This window comes from Thamnophis sirtalis, unplaced genomic scaffold, assembly GCF_051295495.1.
Source record: "Thamnophis sirtalis isolate CommonGarterSnake01/CBP01778 unplaced genomic scaffold, rThaSir2_p1.2 scaffold_10, whole genome shotgun sequence".
In the NCBI taxonomy this organism is placed as follows: domain Eukaryota; kingdom Metazoa; phylum Chordata; class Lepidosauria; order Squamata; family Natricidae; genus Thamnophis; species Thamnophis sirtalis.
In genome coordinates, this window is record NW_028261390.1 from 19673948 (window position 1) to 19692966 (window position 19019).

General features: G+C 36.1%; 1 protein-coding gene across 2 annotated transcripts in view; it reads left to right on the forward strand.

Moving 5' to 3' along the window:
* NFKB1 (nuclear factor kappa B subunit 1) overlaps window positions 1–19019 on the forward strand; it is a 74812-nt gene that overhangs the window by 17436 nt on the left and 38357 nt on the right. For both annotated transcript variants that reach the window (XR_015697864.1, XM_087724158.1), the window contains exons 2-8: window positions 1130–1182; window positions 3747–3834; window positions 5793–5833; window positions 8450–8548; window positions 14404–14552; window positions 17402–17565; window positions 18502–18660. Coding sequence is in view for 1 of the 2 variants with exons in the window: in XM_087724158.1 (XP_087580284.1) it covers window positions 1138–1182; window positions 3747–3834; window positions 5793–5833; window positions 8450–8548; window positions 14404–14552; window positions 17402–17565; window positions 18502–18660 (745 nt within the window). In the remaining variant the exon portion in view is untranslated. The remainder of the gene's footprint in view (window positions 1–1129; window positions 1183–3746; window positions 3835–5792; window positions 5834–8449; window positions 8549–14403; window positions 14553–17401; window positions 17566–18501; window positions 18661–19019) is intronic.

Below are 19019 nucleotides of genomic sequence, written 5' to 3' on the forward strand. Positions count from 1 at the left end.
TAATTTTTACAGTATTTTTCTAATTATTAATATTACATTTAAAATTGGTCATATCTTAACCAATAAAATGCTGCTGTTTTTGTAAAGTGCATTTTAGAACTTAGAAGAACCTTGTGCATTGCTGCTTGTAGAACATAATGTATGTTTCAGATTACTTCTGCTTTTTTGATGATCTTTTTTCTAATTGCCTTAATTTGCATTCATATAGTGCTCATCCTTGAATCATCCAAAATTACATCAGATTCATATAATCATACCTATTAGTTAGAGACTTGGGACACTTTTATATGGAAATCCCATGAGTGAAACCTTTGTTGTAATATGTTGCTATGTTCTACATCCCTGGAGCTTATGCAAAAGCATTACTCTGCTATGTCTCAACTCCTTCTAGTGAAGACTTACTCAGAAACACATTTTTAGAAATTGTGCCTTGGCATGCTGTGACTAGAACTATTTCTGATGTTGTATTGGTGAAATGTGTTTGTTCCAAACCGGAATGACTATTCCTCAACTACAGTCATCCTACAGCACTGTTTATGGACAATCTTGTGTCCATTGATTATCTTTCAAAGTCCCTTCATTTTTTTCCCCACGAAACAAATACATTCTGTAAAGAAAACTAAAAGAGAATTATTTTAGCATAAACTTATCAGGCTTTGTGCAGATGGCATCTTCATTTCTCATTGGTTACGGAAAGCATTTCTGAAATATTTCCCCTGTGTCTTTTCTGTTGTGGAGCCTGTGGAATGATAACTTCCAGCTTCCCGTAATTTCACTGGCCCGGACCATGTTAGCCTTCAAGAAGGTTTTGAAGATTCTAGATGAGCTCATCCTGGGAGGTGAAATATATTGTTGTGTGTTTTGTTGATGGTTGTTTTTGTTGTTGGGGATATACCTGTCATCTTTCAAAAAAAATGAGCAAAAAAACAAGAGACTTTGATTTGCAGTTGCCATCTTTATTTCCTTAGATTTTATAGCTGCTGCAGTATCTGACAAATTTATTTCTTACATAGATGTTTTTTCCTCTGAATTTTCTTCCTTCCTACTGCCAATACTTTTAGTAATAAAATTACTAAAAGCCATTTCTTAACTGTGCACTGACTTATCTATATCTGGTTAATTGTTTCAGCTCTCAGAATGGCGGATGAGAATTCTTACCTCTTGGGAATGGGTGATCATCAGGTGAGTATCTGTACCCAATAATAGTAAGATGGAAATAATAAAATGTAAAAAATATATTGTTATATTGCCCATTTAACAAACAAAGGCTGTCAGAGCATTGTACATTCTACAAAATATAAATAAAATATGTCTAATTCATGGAAAAGCATATATCATGAAATATCCCATTAATGAAGCATTAAAATATCAGAGGTACAATATACTAAGTGAATAATAACAATGTCCAGACATGTCATTCATTTAGCATCTTGTACCTCTGATATTTTAAAAGCTAAGTAAATTTCCCATTGGGATGGACACACAGGTTCTCATCACTATACTGAGCAGCAACTTTTCAAGAAGTGGGAATACCTTAAGTGAGATTTTCCTCCCTTATTCGTTATTCCTACAATCTTAAGCAATTTGAGTAAGACGCTAAGCCAACATAGGGGTTGGGTGAAGGGAAGAATTTATTCCCTCTTTATTATGATCCTGATGTTTTGAAAGCACTTTTCCTTTGATACTACTATTTGCCTTTTTCACTTGGAAAGTAAACAATGACAGAAGGTTAGGTATTTGTTTTGGATTATTATTATTATTTTTCATTTCCACCAATCTTGGGGAAGGATTGTTTTTTGTCATTTGAGTCTTGGTTGACTCATGGAGTCTGCCTGGACAAGTTCCTGCAGTTTTTTTCAGCAAGAAATTTGGAAGTAGTCTGCCATTGTTTTCTACCTAGGGCTGAGAGAAAATGGTTGGCCCAAGGTCACCCAGCTGACTTCGTGCCTCAGGCAGAATTAGAACACAGGGTCAACTGATTTCTAGTCTGATGCCTTAATCCTTACACTAAACTGGAGTTAAGATGCTATTATGTGAACATTTCTGTAAATCACTTGCCTTTTAAGCTTATGATCAGCGTACCCCTTTATTTGTGAATTTATGTCAAAGAAGACCTTTTCTGAATTTATACTCTAGAGCAGGGGTGTCAAACTCAAGGCCTGGAAGTGTTTAGATGTGGCCTGCAGGGCCACCCTGGAAACAGCAAAGGACCGGCCCGCGGTGCCTCTGCCCACAGCCCTCCTGAGCTCCATTTTGCCGGTACAGGGTTGCAGGAAATGGAGCTCACAGACAAAAATGGAGCTAGGGAGCCCATTTTTGCTGGCAGAGGTGCCACAGGCGCCCCTGATACAAGTGACGTTGAGCTGCTCACGCCTACCGAGGTCAAATACAACCCTGATGTGGCCCTCAATGAAATCGAGTTTGACACCCCTGCTCTACAGTTAGTTTCATAGCTAACTGATACACTGTTTAAAAAAGAGCTGAAAGTAAATAAGAGACCAGAGAGCCCCTTATTCTACTAAACAAGAGACCAGAGAATCACTTATTCTACTAAAAATGTGAAATAGGCTTTTTGAATGCAGATATAAATAGTTTATTTGGTATTGCATTTTTAGGTTTGTGCATCCTGACTGAGTCATACCTATAATTTAGATATTTCTTCATCTGTTCATTAATGAGTGGGAGTTGTAACTTTTTGACACTGATGAAGCTCTTTGTAATGTATGATATTGAAAGTAGTGAAAGGCCAAATTTCCAAATAAATAGCATCCACCTACATAAACCTACTGCAGAATTGCTGGGAATTAGTTTGATCATCTGCACCAAGGGGAGGCAGTGAACATGGGTAAGGATACTAGTCACAGTGCCCACTAGGCTACCCGAATCAGGTAAGGTTAGGTTTTTATTACATTTTAAATAAAAAAAGAAGGAAAGGTAGCATATTGCAAAATGAAGTATGCAAAATGAGTCTGAGCCTTATATGAGTTATGATTTTTCAGAAACAAAATATTTGTAGAAAGCAAAAAAAATACTACAGATTTCAGTCCTTTGCTTTGTTTAGAAGTATGCCTACTTACCTCAAAAGAACTGCATCATCAATTTAACTTCAATTACGTTTGACTATTGAATTATAATATATCAGTCTTCCATATTATCTGATTCACATGATATTTGGGGTACTTAGCTATACTAGATGACTAAGAGTAGACAATTCAAACCAGATACTGTAAATAGCTGGATGGTGAAATAACACAGACAGTAATTATGCAGATGAAATATAGCTACCAAGAAAGTTACAGGTAGTCCCCAACTTATAGCTATTTGTTTAATGACCATACAAAGTTACAAGGGCCCAGAAAAAGTGACCTATGACCAGTTCTCATCCTTTTGCAGTATCCCTACAGTCCCTTGATCAAACTTTGGGTGCTAGATTTACTATAGTTGCAGCATCCACAGTCCTGGGATTTCGAAACATTCTAGAGAGGTCCTGACAAGAAGAGTCAATGGGGAAGCCAGATTTACTTAACAACCGCATGATTCATGAGACAACTTTAGTGATTTACTTAACAACCATGGTAAAACGTCCATCTAATGGGGCACAACTCGCTTAACCCCTGCCTTGCTTAGCAATGGAAATTTTGGGCTCAATTATGGTCATAGGTCAAGGACTATCTGCATAGTATTTGATTTTTTTTAATTAGCTTGCATAACTAGAGTTACTGAAAATGTAAACTTTCTTAACACAGGTATATGCAATGGAACATTACCCCTTGGGGATGAATCAGCTTTACAATAACACTAGCATGATTTCAACTGATCTACCACTTCGAACAAGTAAGAGCCATTATTGCTTGCTTGATAACATTGATTAATAATATATTTATAGAGAGAGAGAGAGAGCTATTTAGATATATTGATGATAAGGAATTTTTAACATTCTCCAAATATGGTTTATGAAAACAAAAACACAAATTATGGGTGCCCAAGCTATGCATTTTAGCTATTCTATAGGACAGAGAATATTAGCTAAGTTGGGAAAGGACATCTTGAAATATGTGACAATGAAAGGCATTGTCAAATAACATTCTGATCCTTTTTATATCACCACTGTACAATTTTTTCTTGTCTTTGTGTATGTGTCTGTTTGTGTGTAGGAGAAATACTTGGGAAATTTGGGGACTTCCTGAAAACAAATACCCTGTTCTTTGCAACTGTGCTAAGATGACAGGGTTTTTTTGTGTGTGGTGGTGGTAGTGGTGGTGGTTGCTATGGTCTGCTAGGCCTATTTCCCCAAATTAAAACACCACAGATGAGTTAAGAGCAAATCTGGGTGATTTTAACAACAGTGCAAGGAAGGAAGTATGAATGATTTTCATTCTTGTGTTCTTTATTGCTTGAAAAATGGGAATGGTAACTCATTGTCTCCTACAAGGAAATGTGTGAAGTGCCTCTTGATTTCCTCTTTGAATGTTAATCTCTTCTATTTATTACGTATGAAGATGATTTGGAAGATAAGGCTGTTGTTGAACTTTGGCTATTTAGCTGTTTAGCTTTGTGAGCTGTGTGGTACAATGCTTAGAATGCCCAGTGCTAGGAGTCCAATTCTGACTGCCTCAAGGTTGACTCATCCTTCCAAAGTTGGTAAAATGAGGACCCAGATTGTTGGGATCAATATGCTGACTCTATAAACTGCTTAAAGAGGGCTGTAAAGCACTGCAAAGTGCTGTATATTTTGTTGTATTTTCAGAGCAAATGGCATGTTATCATGTTAAAAGGAAAGGAAAAGAAAGGAATACAAAGTTGGCTTATCTAGTTAAGGTTAAAACACACACATGTACGTATGTATGTAAGTACATACTGTATGCATTTATGTATGTATGTTATTTCTGGTAATTCTGGACTTTTGCTGAGTAAAACTGAGTGGGAGGTTTCAACATTTGTAGATAAGATATGAGATATGGGAAGAAGAGATATTTTGTTGTAAAATCAAAAAAGGTGAAAAAGTTACTGAAATTGTTTACTTGTCTTGGTAAAGAGTGAAGTCATTTCTTTATCTCTTAGCTTTTCATTACTATTTTTATTCTTTTAAAATTTTTACTTTTTATATTTGTATCATAAGTTTGTATTAGTTTTTTATCTCCATAAATTTTAATAAAGCTATTATCAAAATAATTTAAAACACCTAAAAATATTTAGCAAGAAAACAGCTTACGTAAAATCTGAGCAATTACGGAAAGTCTGCATTTCTTTTGTCTAAAATATTTACCAAAAGAGGAAGTATTTTTAATTGCAATTCTCTTGGGCTGCGAATTGTTCTTTAGAACATCTGGCTTCTATTTGCTTTAATATCTCTTTGGGTCATCCCACTTAAAATATTTTTAAATCTTCTATTTATTATTTATTCCTTATTTGTTACTGGATGTTTATTTCCTTTCACTTTCACTTATTAATTGTTGTAATTTTTTATAAACTGGTTTATTGTTTTAAATTATTCTGCTTTGTGTATAGTGATTCGTGGACCTGGACTGAAATTGCAATGTTTTTGTTTTAGTCTTGCAGCTGTTTGAAAAAATTAAATGATTTTTGTTGTCAATAAATATATATAGCTAGGTTAGGTTTATATGATTGTACCACTATTTTATTTTGTTAGGATTTTTCTTTGTTGAACATATCCACCAGGAATTACAGTCATATATATGTCTTCAGTTTCTTGAGACATTGTTTGCAAAATGTCTTCAGAAATATAATATTTGTATGAATTCTTCTGTTTTCTTCATTATCTTTTTTACTAGCTGATGGGCCATATCTTCAAATAATTGAACAACCTAAACAGGTAAGAGAAGAGAATTGTTTTCTTTTTTAATATTGAAAGATTAATAAATTAGCATAGTAAAAGCCCAACTATTTAAGATAATACTATACAAAAAAGACACATTTGATACAAAATTTATAATGGTAGTATGATTATCATAATAGATGAAAGTTTGGTGGTCTCAAATCATCTGTACCACAAATTGTATGAGAACTTCTTATCCTAACTCTATCTTCTGCTTTTAATATCTATATTTATTTCTCTTAAGAATATTAATTACAATAGTAAAAACTAATACATACTAAACTTACAGAAAGGGAAGAGAATTGAAAGAAAAAATAAAAAGGGCAAAAAAGAAAAGAAGAAAAAGAGAGAATATAATAAAGAAAAAGAAATATCAAAAGTCACTTCTAACCATCATAAATATAAACAGCTTTAATAACTCTTTGCCCTATAAGATTAAATAGATATATTTTCATCCCATAAAGTATCCCTTAACTATAAGCAATCCATAAAACATCAACTTTTCAATCATGGTATCGGCAAAAAGTCCATAAAAGATTGCCAGAACATTGCAAAAAGACATCTTATTTTAACCTTGGTCAAATAAACCAAATTTATATTTCTTCCTTTTACTTCTAATAGTCTTAATCTTTAATTCAATCAAATATTGCCATCGAATTTGATATCTCTTCAATTCATTTTACAGGAACATCCAAAAGGAAAAAATATGAAAAAATGCAGGAATTTCAGCAGATTATACAGTTACAAATCATACTGTTTTGCTTCTATTTAGAAGCAATTCTGACATAAAAGGTAGCTGTTTTGCACAAATCCCTCATGCATTGAGCATGTATAGGGAAAATAATTAAACACAGAATTGGACTTAAAAATACAGGAAAAAATCAACTCAGTCCAGTTTGTATCTAACGTTTACCTATTTCTGTAAAGAATCTAGATTTGTGACACCACTTTACACCATTTTTCCTTAACAAGTCCTTCTTACTTCCATTTCAAACTTAAACCAGAAATTGGAGGGAAATCTGAATTCTGTCCCTTGAATCCAACTTGACTCTAGCTTCTTGGTCTCTTTCTCTCAGAATTCTGATTGTAGTTTTTTGAATATAAACATTTTCCCTCTGAACAGAGAAGGAGGCATTTCAGTAATTTGACTTTGGAGGTGACCCAGAACTCAAAAGAGTTGTCCTTCCTGCAGATGTAAATTTAATGTCTGAGATGAATGAATGCATATTAGATCTGCCCGGGCCTGTCAGAGAAGGCTGCAAGTTTGTAAAATTGGCTGGTTGTTTGGAACCATTGGAAGTATACTATATTTTTTGTTTTGAATGACAAGTTGAAAGGATATTGAAAAATTAAGCTGTTCTCTAGATGAAATATGTTTTTGACAAAGCATTGTAAATGATACAGAATTAAGACAACTTAGCCTTGTGTAGCTGCTGTGCATGTTTCCAAAAACTTGCTTCCACAAACAAGTGTTTCCACAAACAAAATATGTGTTTCCACAAATGACTATAGGATGAAAAATAAAGAAACTAATACAATAGTGTAAAGCTTATAAAAGTTTTGCTAAAGGAAAATCAAAACTCCCAGCTCTCCCTTTTTTGTGGCACTCTTAAGACATGGGATTTTTTTATTTAAATTTCATTAGTTTATTGTCTCAGCATTATCCCTAAATGTTACCGTTCATTATTGTTGTGCAGATATCTGTTTTTTACATTTAAATAACATTTTGAAATAATAGTTCTGATGTTTTAAAAAAAAGTCCAATATCCATTGGGAAGCATAGTCTTTAAGGAAATCAGCCAAAATGATACAAAACATGGAAAGCTTTAGTTGGTTTTAATATCAAAATGTCAATATTATAAAAAGCAGAAGGGTCGAGGGAGAAGAAAATTGACTTGGAATGTTGAAACATTTATGACACATTCTGAATGAAATTCTAATGTTAAAATGGGGGGAATGGATCAAAAGCTGCTATAAAGGCTTTAAAGTTAGCTCTTCTTTTTCTTTTTTATTGAACAAGTATTCGGAAATAAATGAAAAAGTATTTTCAAATAAAGATAAGCCAGTAAGGGAAAAAAAGGAAACTATCACTATTATATTTAGAAGAACATTTCTATAGATGAAAATCATCTGCTGTGGAAGTATTGTTAATGTAGTCAATAAATAATAATCAGATTTCAATTTATCCTAAAAGAAAACACCAGAAAAGCATAGTTAATTTGTTAGGTTTAGTCAGCATCAGAATTTCATTCCGAATAGTTGATATTCATGGCCTTTTTTGTAGCATAAGCTATCTCTAGAGAAGTTGACATATCTACTAGAAATTGCCTTTCAATTTTAATGTATAGTTGCCATTTAATGAACTTGATGGAAGGAAAGCATAATGTTTACTGCAGTATCACCTGGATATGTATTTGCTAAATTATTTAATTATTTCAATATTAAAATATTTAAAATATCTACAGTATCTATAGTAAATAGGTACAGTATTTTAATAAACAAGTATGTGAATATTTATCTGTACTGTATGGGATATTACTGATTTATCTAACTTATTGAGCAATTCATAATTAAATCAAATGTTCTTTAATTCTTCAAACCTAATCTCCTTAGAGAGGCTTTCGTTTCCGCTATGTTTGTGAAGGACCATCCCATGGTGGACTTCCTGGAGCTTCTAGTGAAAAGAACAAGAAGTCTTATCCACAAGTTAAAGTAAGTTAATAATATAATTACTATATTTAATATGGTTAATATTTATTCAACATTAATATATAACTGTATTATCTGTGTGGTACTCTACAGCAGGGGTCAGCAACCTGTGGCTCAGGAGCCGCATGTGGTTCTTTCATCCCTCTGCTGCGGCTCCCTGTTGCCGGTCAATGCCACAATTTTGTGAGGACCCTCTGGTGGTGGGGGGGCAGCACTGCGTGCCAGGAGGAGACTTTATGGCAAGGGGTGGGTTTTCTGGTTGGCTCCACAATTGATAGGACTTTCGGTTAGGATAGATAGAGGAAAAATGATGCCATGTTAGAAGGAGACTCTATCGTGGGGGAACTGGACTTCCGGTCAGTTCCAGAATTGAATGGGGGGGGGGGGGCTTCTGGTTAGGACCTTTGTGGCTCTTTGAATGTTTAAGGGTGCCAACCCCTGTTCTACAGAATAAACAAGGGCATTCTCTTCTGCTCAAAGTACAATGTATGTTTGTCAGAAGTGATTTTATTTAAAGTTCCTTCTATGGTAGTTTATAAACTTCATTGGAAATAAATGATAAATTAGGTTAAATCCCCAGTTGTACCAACATTGAGAAGTGAGGGATGAGAATTAGCCAGATAAGAATTAATTCAAAATCCACAATTACTGAGATCTTTTTGAGCTTGAATTTTTTTTCATAAAACAGTAAGCTCAGATTCAGGGGCATTTTGGTCTATTTTTATCCTACTGTGTTGTGATAATTGTTGACCGTTAACTCTTGCTTTGCTTTTCTTCACAAGCAGAGCAATAGCTTCATAAAAGGGTTATGTTGAGCAACTCCAACTCATTTCCTTAAAAATATCACAAAGGGGTTTGATCTTCATTTTCAAATCCTACCGTTTCCGAATGTGTTGGTTACTGTAAAGAAGATGCCTGTGCTTTTATATGTTTTGGCTAAAGTGTTACATATCTTCTCTCAGCTGCAGCTGAATTATCAATATACCCAGGGGTGGGTTCCTGTACCGGTTGGTACTGGTTCGCTGCGTGCACGCTAACAGCATTCTGTGCACCCCAGCATATAATCATGCCAGCCAAATGACTATGGAAGTGTCTTCGGACAACACTGGCTCCCTCAGCTATATAATAGCAATAGCACTTAGACTTATATGCCACTTCACAGTGCTTTTACAGCCCTCTCTAAGCGGTTTACAGAGTCAGCATATTGCCCCCAACAATCTGGGTCCTGATTTTACGCATCTCAGGAGAATGGAAGGCTGAGTCAACCTTGAGCCTGGTGAGATTCAAACTGCTAGAATGCAGGCAGCCGGCTGTCAGCAGAAGTAGCCTGCAGTACTGCACTCTAACCACTTGCTATCACGTTTCTTATATAGAGTCCTAAAGGTGCTTTTTAAAAAGGCCATTGGACTTTCATAGTTTGGAAAACTGGGAAAAAACTTAAAAAGTCCACTTTTTAAAAAGTCCTTTTGAAAAGCATTTTTGGGACAACCATGATCTGAATGTTTGCAAATCTTCATAGATATTTAGGCAATGGAGATGAGCATAGCCCCTTAGAGTTGGACACAACTGGGTAGGGGAAACATTTTCTGTCTCCTAATTTATCTTTATGAAGGAACTTCTGTTTCTGGCAAAAAGTGAAGCTAGAGAGAAAAATGTTTCTCATGGAGATAAATAAGGTAATGTAGGGGAGCTATTCTCAACTATAGACATCTTTTGGGGCTCAAAATTAAGATCTTACTTTGCTTCTCCCAACATCTTTAACAGGGTTTGTTTGTGAATGTGTAAGTATAGCTCTTTTTAGAATATATACATTGACCTCACATGTATTTATTAGAACTCTCTGAGAACGTTAGAACAAATAAACTTTTTGTTTATTTCATTTATGCTGAGTCTTTTTGGAAATTAATGTCAGAGATTTTCTCATATCTATGGAAATGCGCAAGGCATGTGGGGTTTTTATGGGTATTTCCCCTCTTATTTCATCTTGCCTTTAATCTTTTATCATAGTTATATTACTCAGTCTTCAATTCTGTATTTTTTTTAGCTGAGAAAAATCTGATTAACAATAGCTTTTCCTTTGGAATAGACATATAAGAAGTGCACTGTCAGTCTTTTTTATTTTTATTTCCAAGTATTATATCTTTCCCCCCCTATTTTCTTTCTTCTCATTTATATAAATCTTTACACAACAATACCTGCAAAGAGAGTTTGGCAAATAAATATGGGGAAGTTCCTTAAGGCTACTTTAGTAGCTTGTTAGTACCTGTTTTTTATTTCAAGTTTAGCCAGTTGGCAGCTGGAATATTTTCTGTTCTGTTTCCTTCTGTGACTGTCTGCCTTCAACCAAAGTGCTTCATTTACACAAATGGAAAGACTTCCAGTTATTATTCAGAATTATTCAGATTCAGATTATTCAGATTATTAGTTTTCATGATCTATAATTATTATACTTCACATAAATTTGTTTCTCTGGAGTTTTCTCTGTTTAACATGAGCTGTTGATTTATGCAGCACCATATTTTCAAATTAAGTATAATGATGTCACTTCAGGTAGCAACATACATAAATCCCCCCTCTCCCAAACTTTAAACTTTCTGGGTTTTATTATTATCAATATCCCATCTTTGGAGAATATGGAAGTCATAACAAAGCACAATCTGTCCTTTTTAAAAGCAAGTGGAGGCTGAAATTCCAAAAGAGAGCCAGTTTGGTGTAGTACTTCTAGCCTCAGGCTAGAAGACTATGAGTTCTAATCCCACCTTAGCATGAAACTAGCTGGGTGATCTTGAGCCAGTCACTCTCTGTAATACCTAGGAAGAAGGCAATGTTAAATCATTTGTGAAAATGCCAAGAAAACTGCAGAAACATGTCCAGGTAGTTGCCAGGAGTCAAAAAGTACTTGAAAGCAATAAATAAATAGTATGAATCGCTGAAACAAGGAACAACACTAAGATTTCATTTGAGGGGCCTTTCCCACTCCCAAGTTATAGTGCTGCCTGCCTATTGTTGAATCAGTATAAAACTATACCAATAAATATGTTTTTCCTATGGCCGGTCCCCATCCTACCTTTATTGTTTCTGTTATCACTCTGGATCAACATATAGGTCAGTGGCCCTCAACCTCCAGGGACCAGTTCAGTGGAGGGTGGTTTTACCATGAACCGTGTGTGTGTGTGTGTGTTGTGTTGTGTGTGTGTTGTGTGTTACTTGGATGAGCAGATGAGGATTCGTTCGCTTCCATGCCCCAGTTCCTGGTAGACCAGGAACTGATACTTGTCCACAGACCCCGGTGTGTGTGTATGTGTCGCTGATAAAGGTGACAAAAGTGTAACCGATATTATGCACTATAGGGGCTGCCTTTGTACAGTGTTGGAAAAAGAAACACAATACTATATCGAAAATACAACTAACAATAAATAATATTTGAATGCATAGATGAACACAAATGGATTGGAAATCTATATCTATAAAAATAGCTGTGTGTGTTTGTGTGTGTGTGTTTTCATTCATTCGTTCGTTCCAGCATAACTGGAACACTTCAAGCAGTTTCAACCAAACTTGGTACACAGGTGACTTACTCTCTGGAGAAAAATACTGTGGGGGTAAGACACCCCTAACATCCCTGGGGGGGGGGGGGTGTTCTGTTAAGATACAGCCTGTTGTGCCATACTATCATAATGGCTTCTACTGTATAGGACAGTGGAGTTGCCATGGTAACAGCTTCACAGTACTCCATAAGGAGACTCCCTCTGGTAAGGGGAAAAATCCAACATTAGGAATTCTGTTTGGTCCAGACATTTTTCCCCTATCAATAAATACCAGGCAACGCCAGGACTAGTAAGAGTATAAAATGAGCCACAGCTGGCCCATCTGAATTCAGCATTTTTTTTCTGATAGTGGGGAACCAGTTGCCCATAGATACCTGAAATGAATTTGGATAAGCCTGTTAATAGTTTTAAAAACTTTTAAAGTTGAAATATTAAACATTTTTAAAAAGTTTAATATGTTTTAAATACTCACTAATAATATGTTTAGGTTTGTGTGTTTCCATTCTGGGAAACATACATTGGAATCATAATCATTGTATTAAAAAAGTTGTTTTTGGTATCACCATGACAGAATTTGTTCACACAGAATTTATGAGTGAAAGTTTTCATAACGACTTTTGCTTTCCTTTTTATTTCCTGTTCTTGTTTAAGGAATATCATTTTGAAAATAAGCTTGCAACATATAGTAAAAAATGACCATTTCCAAGAAAGTTTTAAATTGCTTCATTAACCAAACTTTATAAAACTTCTCTGCTATGTCCACTTCATACTTCCTCTTTTTTTAATCATAAGACATATGTTAATAAAAACAGTATGCATATATTTTGATTTATAGTGCCAGGAATCAGCCTTCTGATTTTCAAATGTATGTTATATAACACACACTTGACATAAATGTTTTCAAAAATAATATACGTATTTGGCTTCTGAAAACATTCTTTTTGCTTTCCATAATTTAAATATATTGTTTTTGCAATTAATATATTTACATTTTGAATATAATAATTTGGTGTATTTTATACATCAGTGTATTTTAAATATCAATTTATTCATCAATATTCCATCTTCAACTGAGATGACATCAATCGATACTCCTAGATATATATCCTCTAATTCAAAATAAATGATCATCTTCACTTCACTGGATGTATTCATCAATAATGGTGTTTGCATTTATTTTAGAAATCTTAACTGTTTCAAGAAGGCTGGAGTCAAGGCATGAAAAGTCTCGAGCACAGTTTGATAGGGACTATAAAACTGTCTTAGTACTGTTAGCATTCAGTTTCACTTTACCTAAATAAAGAGCAGATATCACAACAAAATAAAAATGTAATGAGAAATTAGAAGTATTTTTTCAAAATTCATTTTGCCCTTCTTATTGGGAAAATAGTATTTAAACATACGCTTCTTGTATTTCCAAAGAAAAGGTATTGTTTTATAAAAACAGTCCTATCATTGTCTTATTTTATATCTAGATTAAAATTTAATCATTAAAATTAATGTTATATTTATTTCTAATTCCAATGAAATTACTTGTAGTGTACAGTATTCATGGGAATGTCACACCAATTAATTTGCCCTTTTAGTTTGAGAATCTCGTATTTAATCTATAATACTACAGGATTTTCAACTCCTCTATGCGTTCATCCAATTTTTCCAAATGTTCTGAAACTATTTATTTGCTATTTTAGAACTTTGGGTTTATTTAATAATATTAGAATCCTTTTGTTGTTATCCTTTCAAAACTTGTTATTTGATAAAAAAGCATTTGACAAATTCTTTGCAAATTTTAAATAAAGATTTATTCCGCAATCTAAGCAGGGGTCCTCAGCTCCTGGTCCGTGGCTCACTACTGAGCCATGGCCTATTCAGAATTGGGCTACACAAGGGGCTGGCTGGAGTGTGCACGTGTTTGCGTGTGCAGCTCAACATGTGTGAGCAGTGGACTGGTAGGCTCTTGTGCCTGTGTGCATTGGTCTGCCACTTGTGTTAGTTAAACTGCGCGCATGCATACCAGCCCACCACTCGTGAGAGTTAAGCTTCGCACGTGAGCGCTGGCCTACCACTTACATGAGTTGACCTGCACGTGCTGACCCACCACTAGCACAGCCCAGTTCCCCTCCCCCCTTCAGTCGGGCCACCAAGCCGCAAAAGTTAGGACTGCTGCTCTACAGGGTTTTTGTGTCACAAGGCTTAACTACATTCCTAACATGCAAGCACCCCACATGTAATACATTTCAAAAATCAGTGTAGAATCGGAACAGAGGAATAATTGCTCAAAAATAAAAGTGTTTATTCTGCTCCCTACAGATATGCAATTATGTTGGACCTGCAAAAGTAATAGTGCAGTTAGTCACAAATGGAAAACATGTTCACTTGCATGCTCACAGCTTGGTAGGAAAACACTGTGAGCAGGGAGTTTGCACAGTAAATGCAGGACCAAAGGACATGATAACGGGGTAAGTACCGTATTTTTCGGACTATAAGACGCACCGGTGTATAAGATGCACCAAGATTTCGAAGAGGTAAGTAATAAAAAAAAAGTTTTTGTCTTCCCTGGCTCCCAGGAGCACTCTACAGGCTTCAGCAGGGCTGGAATAAGGCAAAAACGCCTCTGTTTTTCACCCATTTTTCACCAAAACGTGGACATTTTCCCTTCCCCCAGGTCTGCTGAAGCCTGCAGAGTGTTTCTAGGGGGTGGGAGAAGGCAAAAACATCACCATTTTGGTGGAAAACAGCCCGTTTTTCACCCATTTTTCACCAAAATGCGATGCAGGGATGGGGCTTCAGGAAGCCAAAAATGGCTGTATTCGGTGTATAAGACGCACCAACATTTCCACGCTCTTTTAGGGAGGAAAGAGGTGCGTCTTATACTCCAAAATATACGGTAAGTAGTGTTCTTTTAAAGTACAATTTCTTCATAATTATGGTATGTAGATTCAGTTCTACCTAATGTTTTTATCCACTCAATGTTCCCTCTGGCATATGTGTGTGTGTGTGTGTGCGCGCGCGTGCATGCATGCATGCATGCAATTAGAATGTAAAGAGATGGGAAAGCGTGCAAGTGCATGGTGGATATCATAGAATAAAATCTTCTGGATGGTTTTCCTTCATTTAGAATTGATATTCATGTAATCTGTGATGAAGTACATTTCCAGGGCATAGCCATGCATGCATGAGCTCACTTTTAAGATATACTCAAATTCCGATGGGAATGTGGTGGTTGTTATTGCTGTGGTTATTTCTAGTGTGCTTTGTTGAGAAGGCTTCAATTATTAGGGAATCTGCTTGCATAATGAAATGAAATTGACTATGGATGTCATGCAGTGGTGGGTTCCGGAACCCGTTGCAACCAGTATGGTGCAACAGGGCCGGGCATCCACCACATGAACGGGTGCAGCGCACACGCATGCAGTGTGCACTTGCATACTTAATGCCCGCTACGCCTCCGTGATGCTCCAGCTGCTCGGTGGAGCATCGCGCAGGCGCCGTACACTCTGTGCACATAAGCCCCAAAACCCTCAAATACTGGTAAGGAATGCGGGCAGGTGGGTGGGCCCTCCAGAGCACCGGAATGGAATGGTACCTGGTGCTCCTAGCAGGCACCGGTACGCCCGTACCAGGGCATACCGGTCAAAACCCACTACTGATGTCATAATAGAGAAACAAAATGTTATAATACTTTAGTCATATATAATAATACTCATGTATTTGTTAGTGTTTCCTTATATATGTCTAGCGTGAAAACTATGGAAGAAAATCACTCAAGTATTGAGGAAAATAAATGTTTCATTATTCTGAAATAGCTTAAGTCCAAGTGTAATTAGCAAATAATATAATAATTCCTTTTTAAAAAAATATAACACTTGCAAAAATTATTTTTAATTATTGTTAGTTTTTCAACAGTTTTCCTGTTAATTTTTTCCCTTGATTTTCAGACGAAGAACTAAAAATGATAATTAACTCCTTATTCAAAGCTGCCTGATTAATAACTGAATAGCAAAAAAAAAATAGAATTCAGAATTTTTATGGAGATGTTTCCTCTCCCCCAAATACATTTCCTAAATTCGATTTCCATTTTTTTCTATTATATTGGAAGCTCCTCCCCACGCTTCCCTAATTTGTATAGGTTAGCCTGTTTCTTCATTAGTAAATTAAATAAATATCTCTTTACTCAAGTTACATTAAAGTCATTATGATATTGACATAAACATTGGATTTCTTGAACTGTTGCATTCCAAGAACAAAATAGCAAAGGGAATATTAAATCCTAGTTAATCTTCTGCCTTTTTTTGAAAGGGCAAATAAAGTATGCATATTATTGTTTCTAGGATTGGATTAGGTTTCAGATAAGTGCTAGTTTGATGTTATATAGGAAGATTTTAGAAATACACACACATGCACACAGGTGCATAGCCAAAGAGAAGCTGCTTTTCAGACTTGAAAGACTCATTCTATTGATGTTAAGAATCACACTATCATCGAATTGAGTGCAAAATCTGTTGTTTGCCATTCTGCTTCTAATCTTAAAAGTTTTATCATATTCTTGCTAAGCATATTTAAATTAAGAGTATTTCATTTTGAAGTAACTTATCCAAATATCATACCTTATTCGATGCTCTCCTCCTGTTGAAACACAAGCCCTCAAAACCTTTCCCACATTTCAAAAAACTTTTAGTGAATTTATCCAGTCGGTTTTTATTGGCTATAGATTTTTCCTTCCTCTAAGTTGCTCAAAGGAATTTATTTGCTTTCCACATTTCATTGCACGCTTACAATAGCCCAATTAGGGAGGTTATTGGTTCAAGATTAGGGTGTGAACTATATACAGTACTTGAGTGGCATTTAAATCTGGGTCTTCTTGGTTATGGTCTAATGCAGGGTGTCAAACTCAGTTTCATTGAGGGCTGCATCAGGGTTGTGTTTGACCTCAGGGAGGTGGGGGGCATGACTCTCTGCCAGTGAAAATGGGGTTCAGGGGGCCACAGGCACCCTGCTCCCATTTTCTGCTGTGACGGCCTGCAGCCTTCTGCAAGTGAAAATAGAGCAAGGGGAGGCTGCGCACTCCCCCCTGGGTCCCATTTTTGACCAGGATGACCTCCTACAGCCCTCTGCCAGCAAAAATGGAGCTCGAGCTGCAGGAGACAATCCCGGCTGAAAACGTAGCCTGGGTGGCCCTCCCGACCTCCATTTTTCCTGACAGAGGGACCATGGGCTGGTCCACTGTTTCCAGGGCAGCCCCGCAGGCCAGATCTAAGCTCCCCACAAGCTGGATCATATCTATATAATGATTTGTACTTCTCTACAGTTTTCCAAACCTGGGAATATTACATGTTACAAAGAAAAAAGTATTAGACACACTGGAAGCTCGCATGATTGATGCATGTAAAAAAGGGTACAATCCAGGACTCCTCGTTCACCCCGATCTCAATTATATACAAGTGGAAGGCGGAGGGGAGAGGCAGCTAACAGGTAGGTAGAGAGTTATCTCTGTTGCACACGTGTAATAAATGTTATTTTTAAATTCCCCTTCATTATGTTTACAGTAAGCAAGCAATTGTCTCTTTTTTATCATATTTTATTATCAACGCTCAAGAAAAAAAATTATACGGTTCTTCCTTCAAAATTGTTAATATAAGGTTCAGTGGGAAAGAAAATAATTTCTTTTAGGGTGCATATTCCTTTGATTCTTTTTCAGTTTTTGTTTCTGTTGTAGGGATCTCTCCCATCTTTGAACATTATCCACTCCTTTTCCTTTTCTTTATGTCTTGGTCAAAGTAATACTTAGCATTAAGCGTACATAATGTAATTCTTTTTTAACTCCTTTGCATGTCAAGTAGCTGGGTGGGTGATTTTGAACTGAATGGGGAATTTGTGGAATTTCCTATATCTCTTGAAGAAATAGCAGTGGTATGTGTGGGCATGCTTGAGAAGATCAGAGCATATTAAAAAACAGTTCAGAAGAATCACAACATTGAATATAATGTATCTTTACTACCCTGTTTCCCTGAAAATAAGACTTTCCCGGATAATAAGCCCAATCGGGCTTTTGAGCACATGCGCTAAAATAAACCCTCCCCAAAAATAAGCCCTCCCAAAAAATATTGCAACACAGCAGCAGCCATGAGGTGGCCACGCTCACCGCCTCCTGCACCTCAAAAATAATAAGACCTCCCTGAAAACAAGGCCAAGCATTTATTTGGGGGGTCAAAAGAAAATAAGACCGGTCTTATTTTCGGCGAAACACAGTCGTACGCTTTGGCTTTCATCTGACCTCTTGCTTTCTTCACTCAAATGGTTAGATGTCTTCCGAATTCAATTTTATGCCTGCTTCCCCTTTCACTTACCATGACCGCCATTAAAAGACACCTTGCTACAATAATCCATCGTCTTCTCCATGGTTTTCAGAACGGGAACGGGATATCATTCGTCAGGCAGCAAATCAGCAGACTAAGGAGATGGACCTCAGTGTCGTACGGCTCATGTTCACAGCATTCCTTCCTGATAGCACTGGTAGCTTTACAAGGAGACTTCAGCCTGTCTTGTCTGACCCTATATATGACAGCAGTGAGTGTCTTTTGATTTTGCTTTCCATTCTGGAGCTAAATCCCGTTCTGTAAGCCAAGTCTAGTCTGAATAGGATTTTGTTGCAAGATTGAAAATTCAGGTATGGGCAATTTTGCCTAATTAATATTTTGAAAAAGATATGAAAGGTTTACATTGAAAAAAAACAGAAAAGACTTATGAAGGATTTTCACACTTATGACCCTTGCAGCATCCCTGGGGTCATGTAATCAAAATTTGGGCAACTGGCATGTATTTATGCCAGTTGCAATGTTTGTTTGCCACCTTCAGAGTCACTTAACAACCGTGTTTCTATCTTAATAACTTCAGGGATTCACTTAACAATTGTGGCAAGAAAGGTT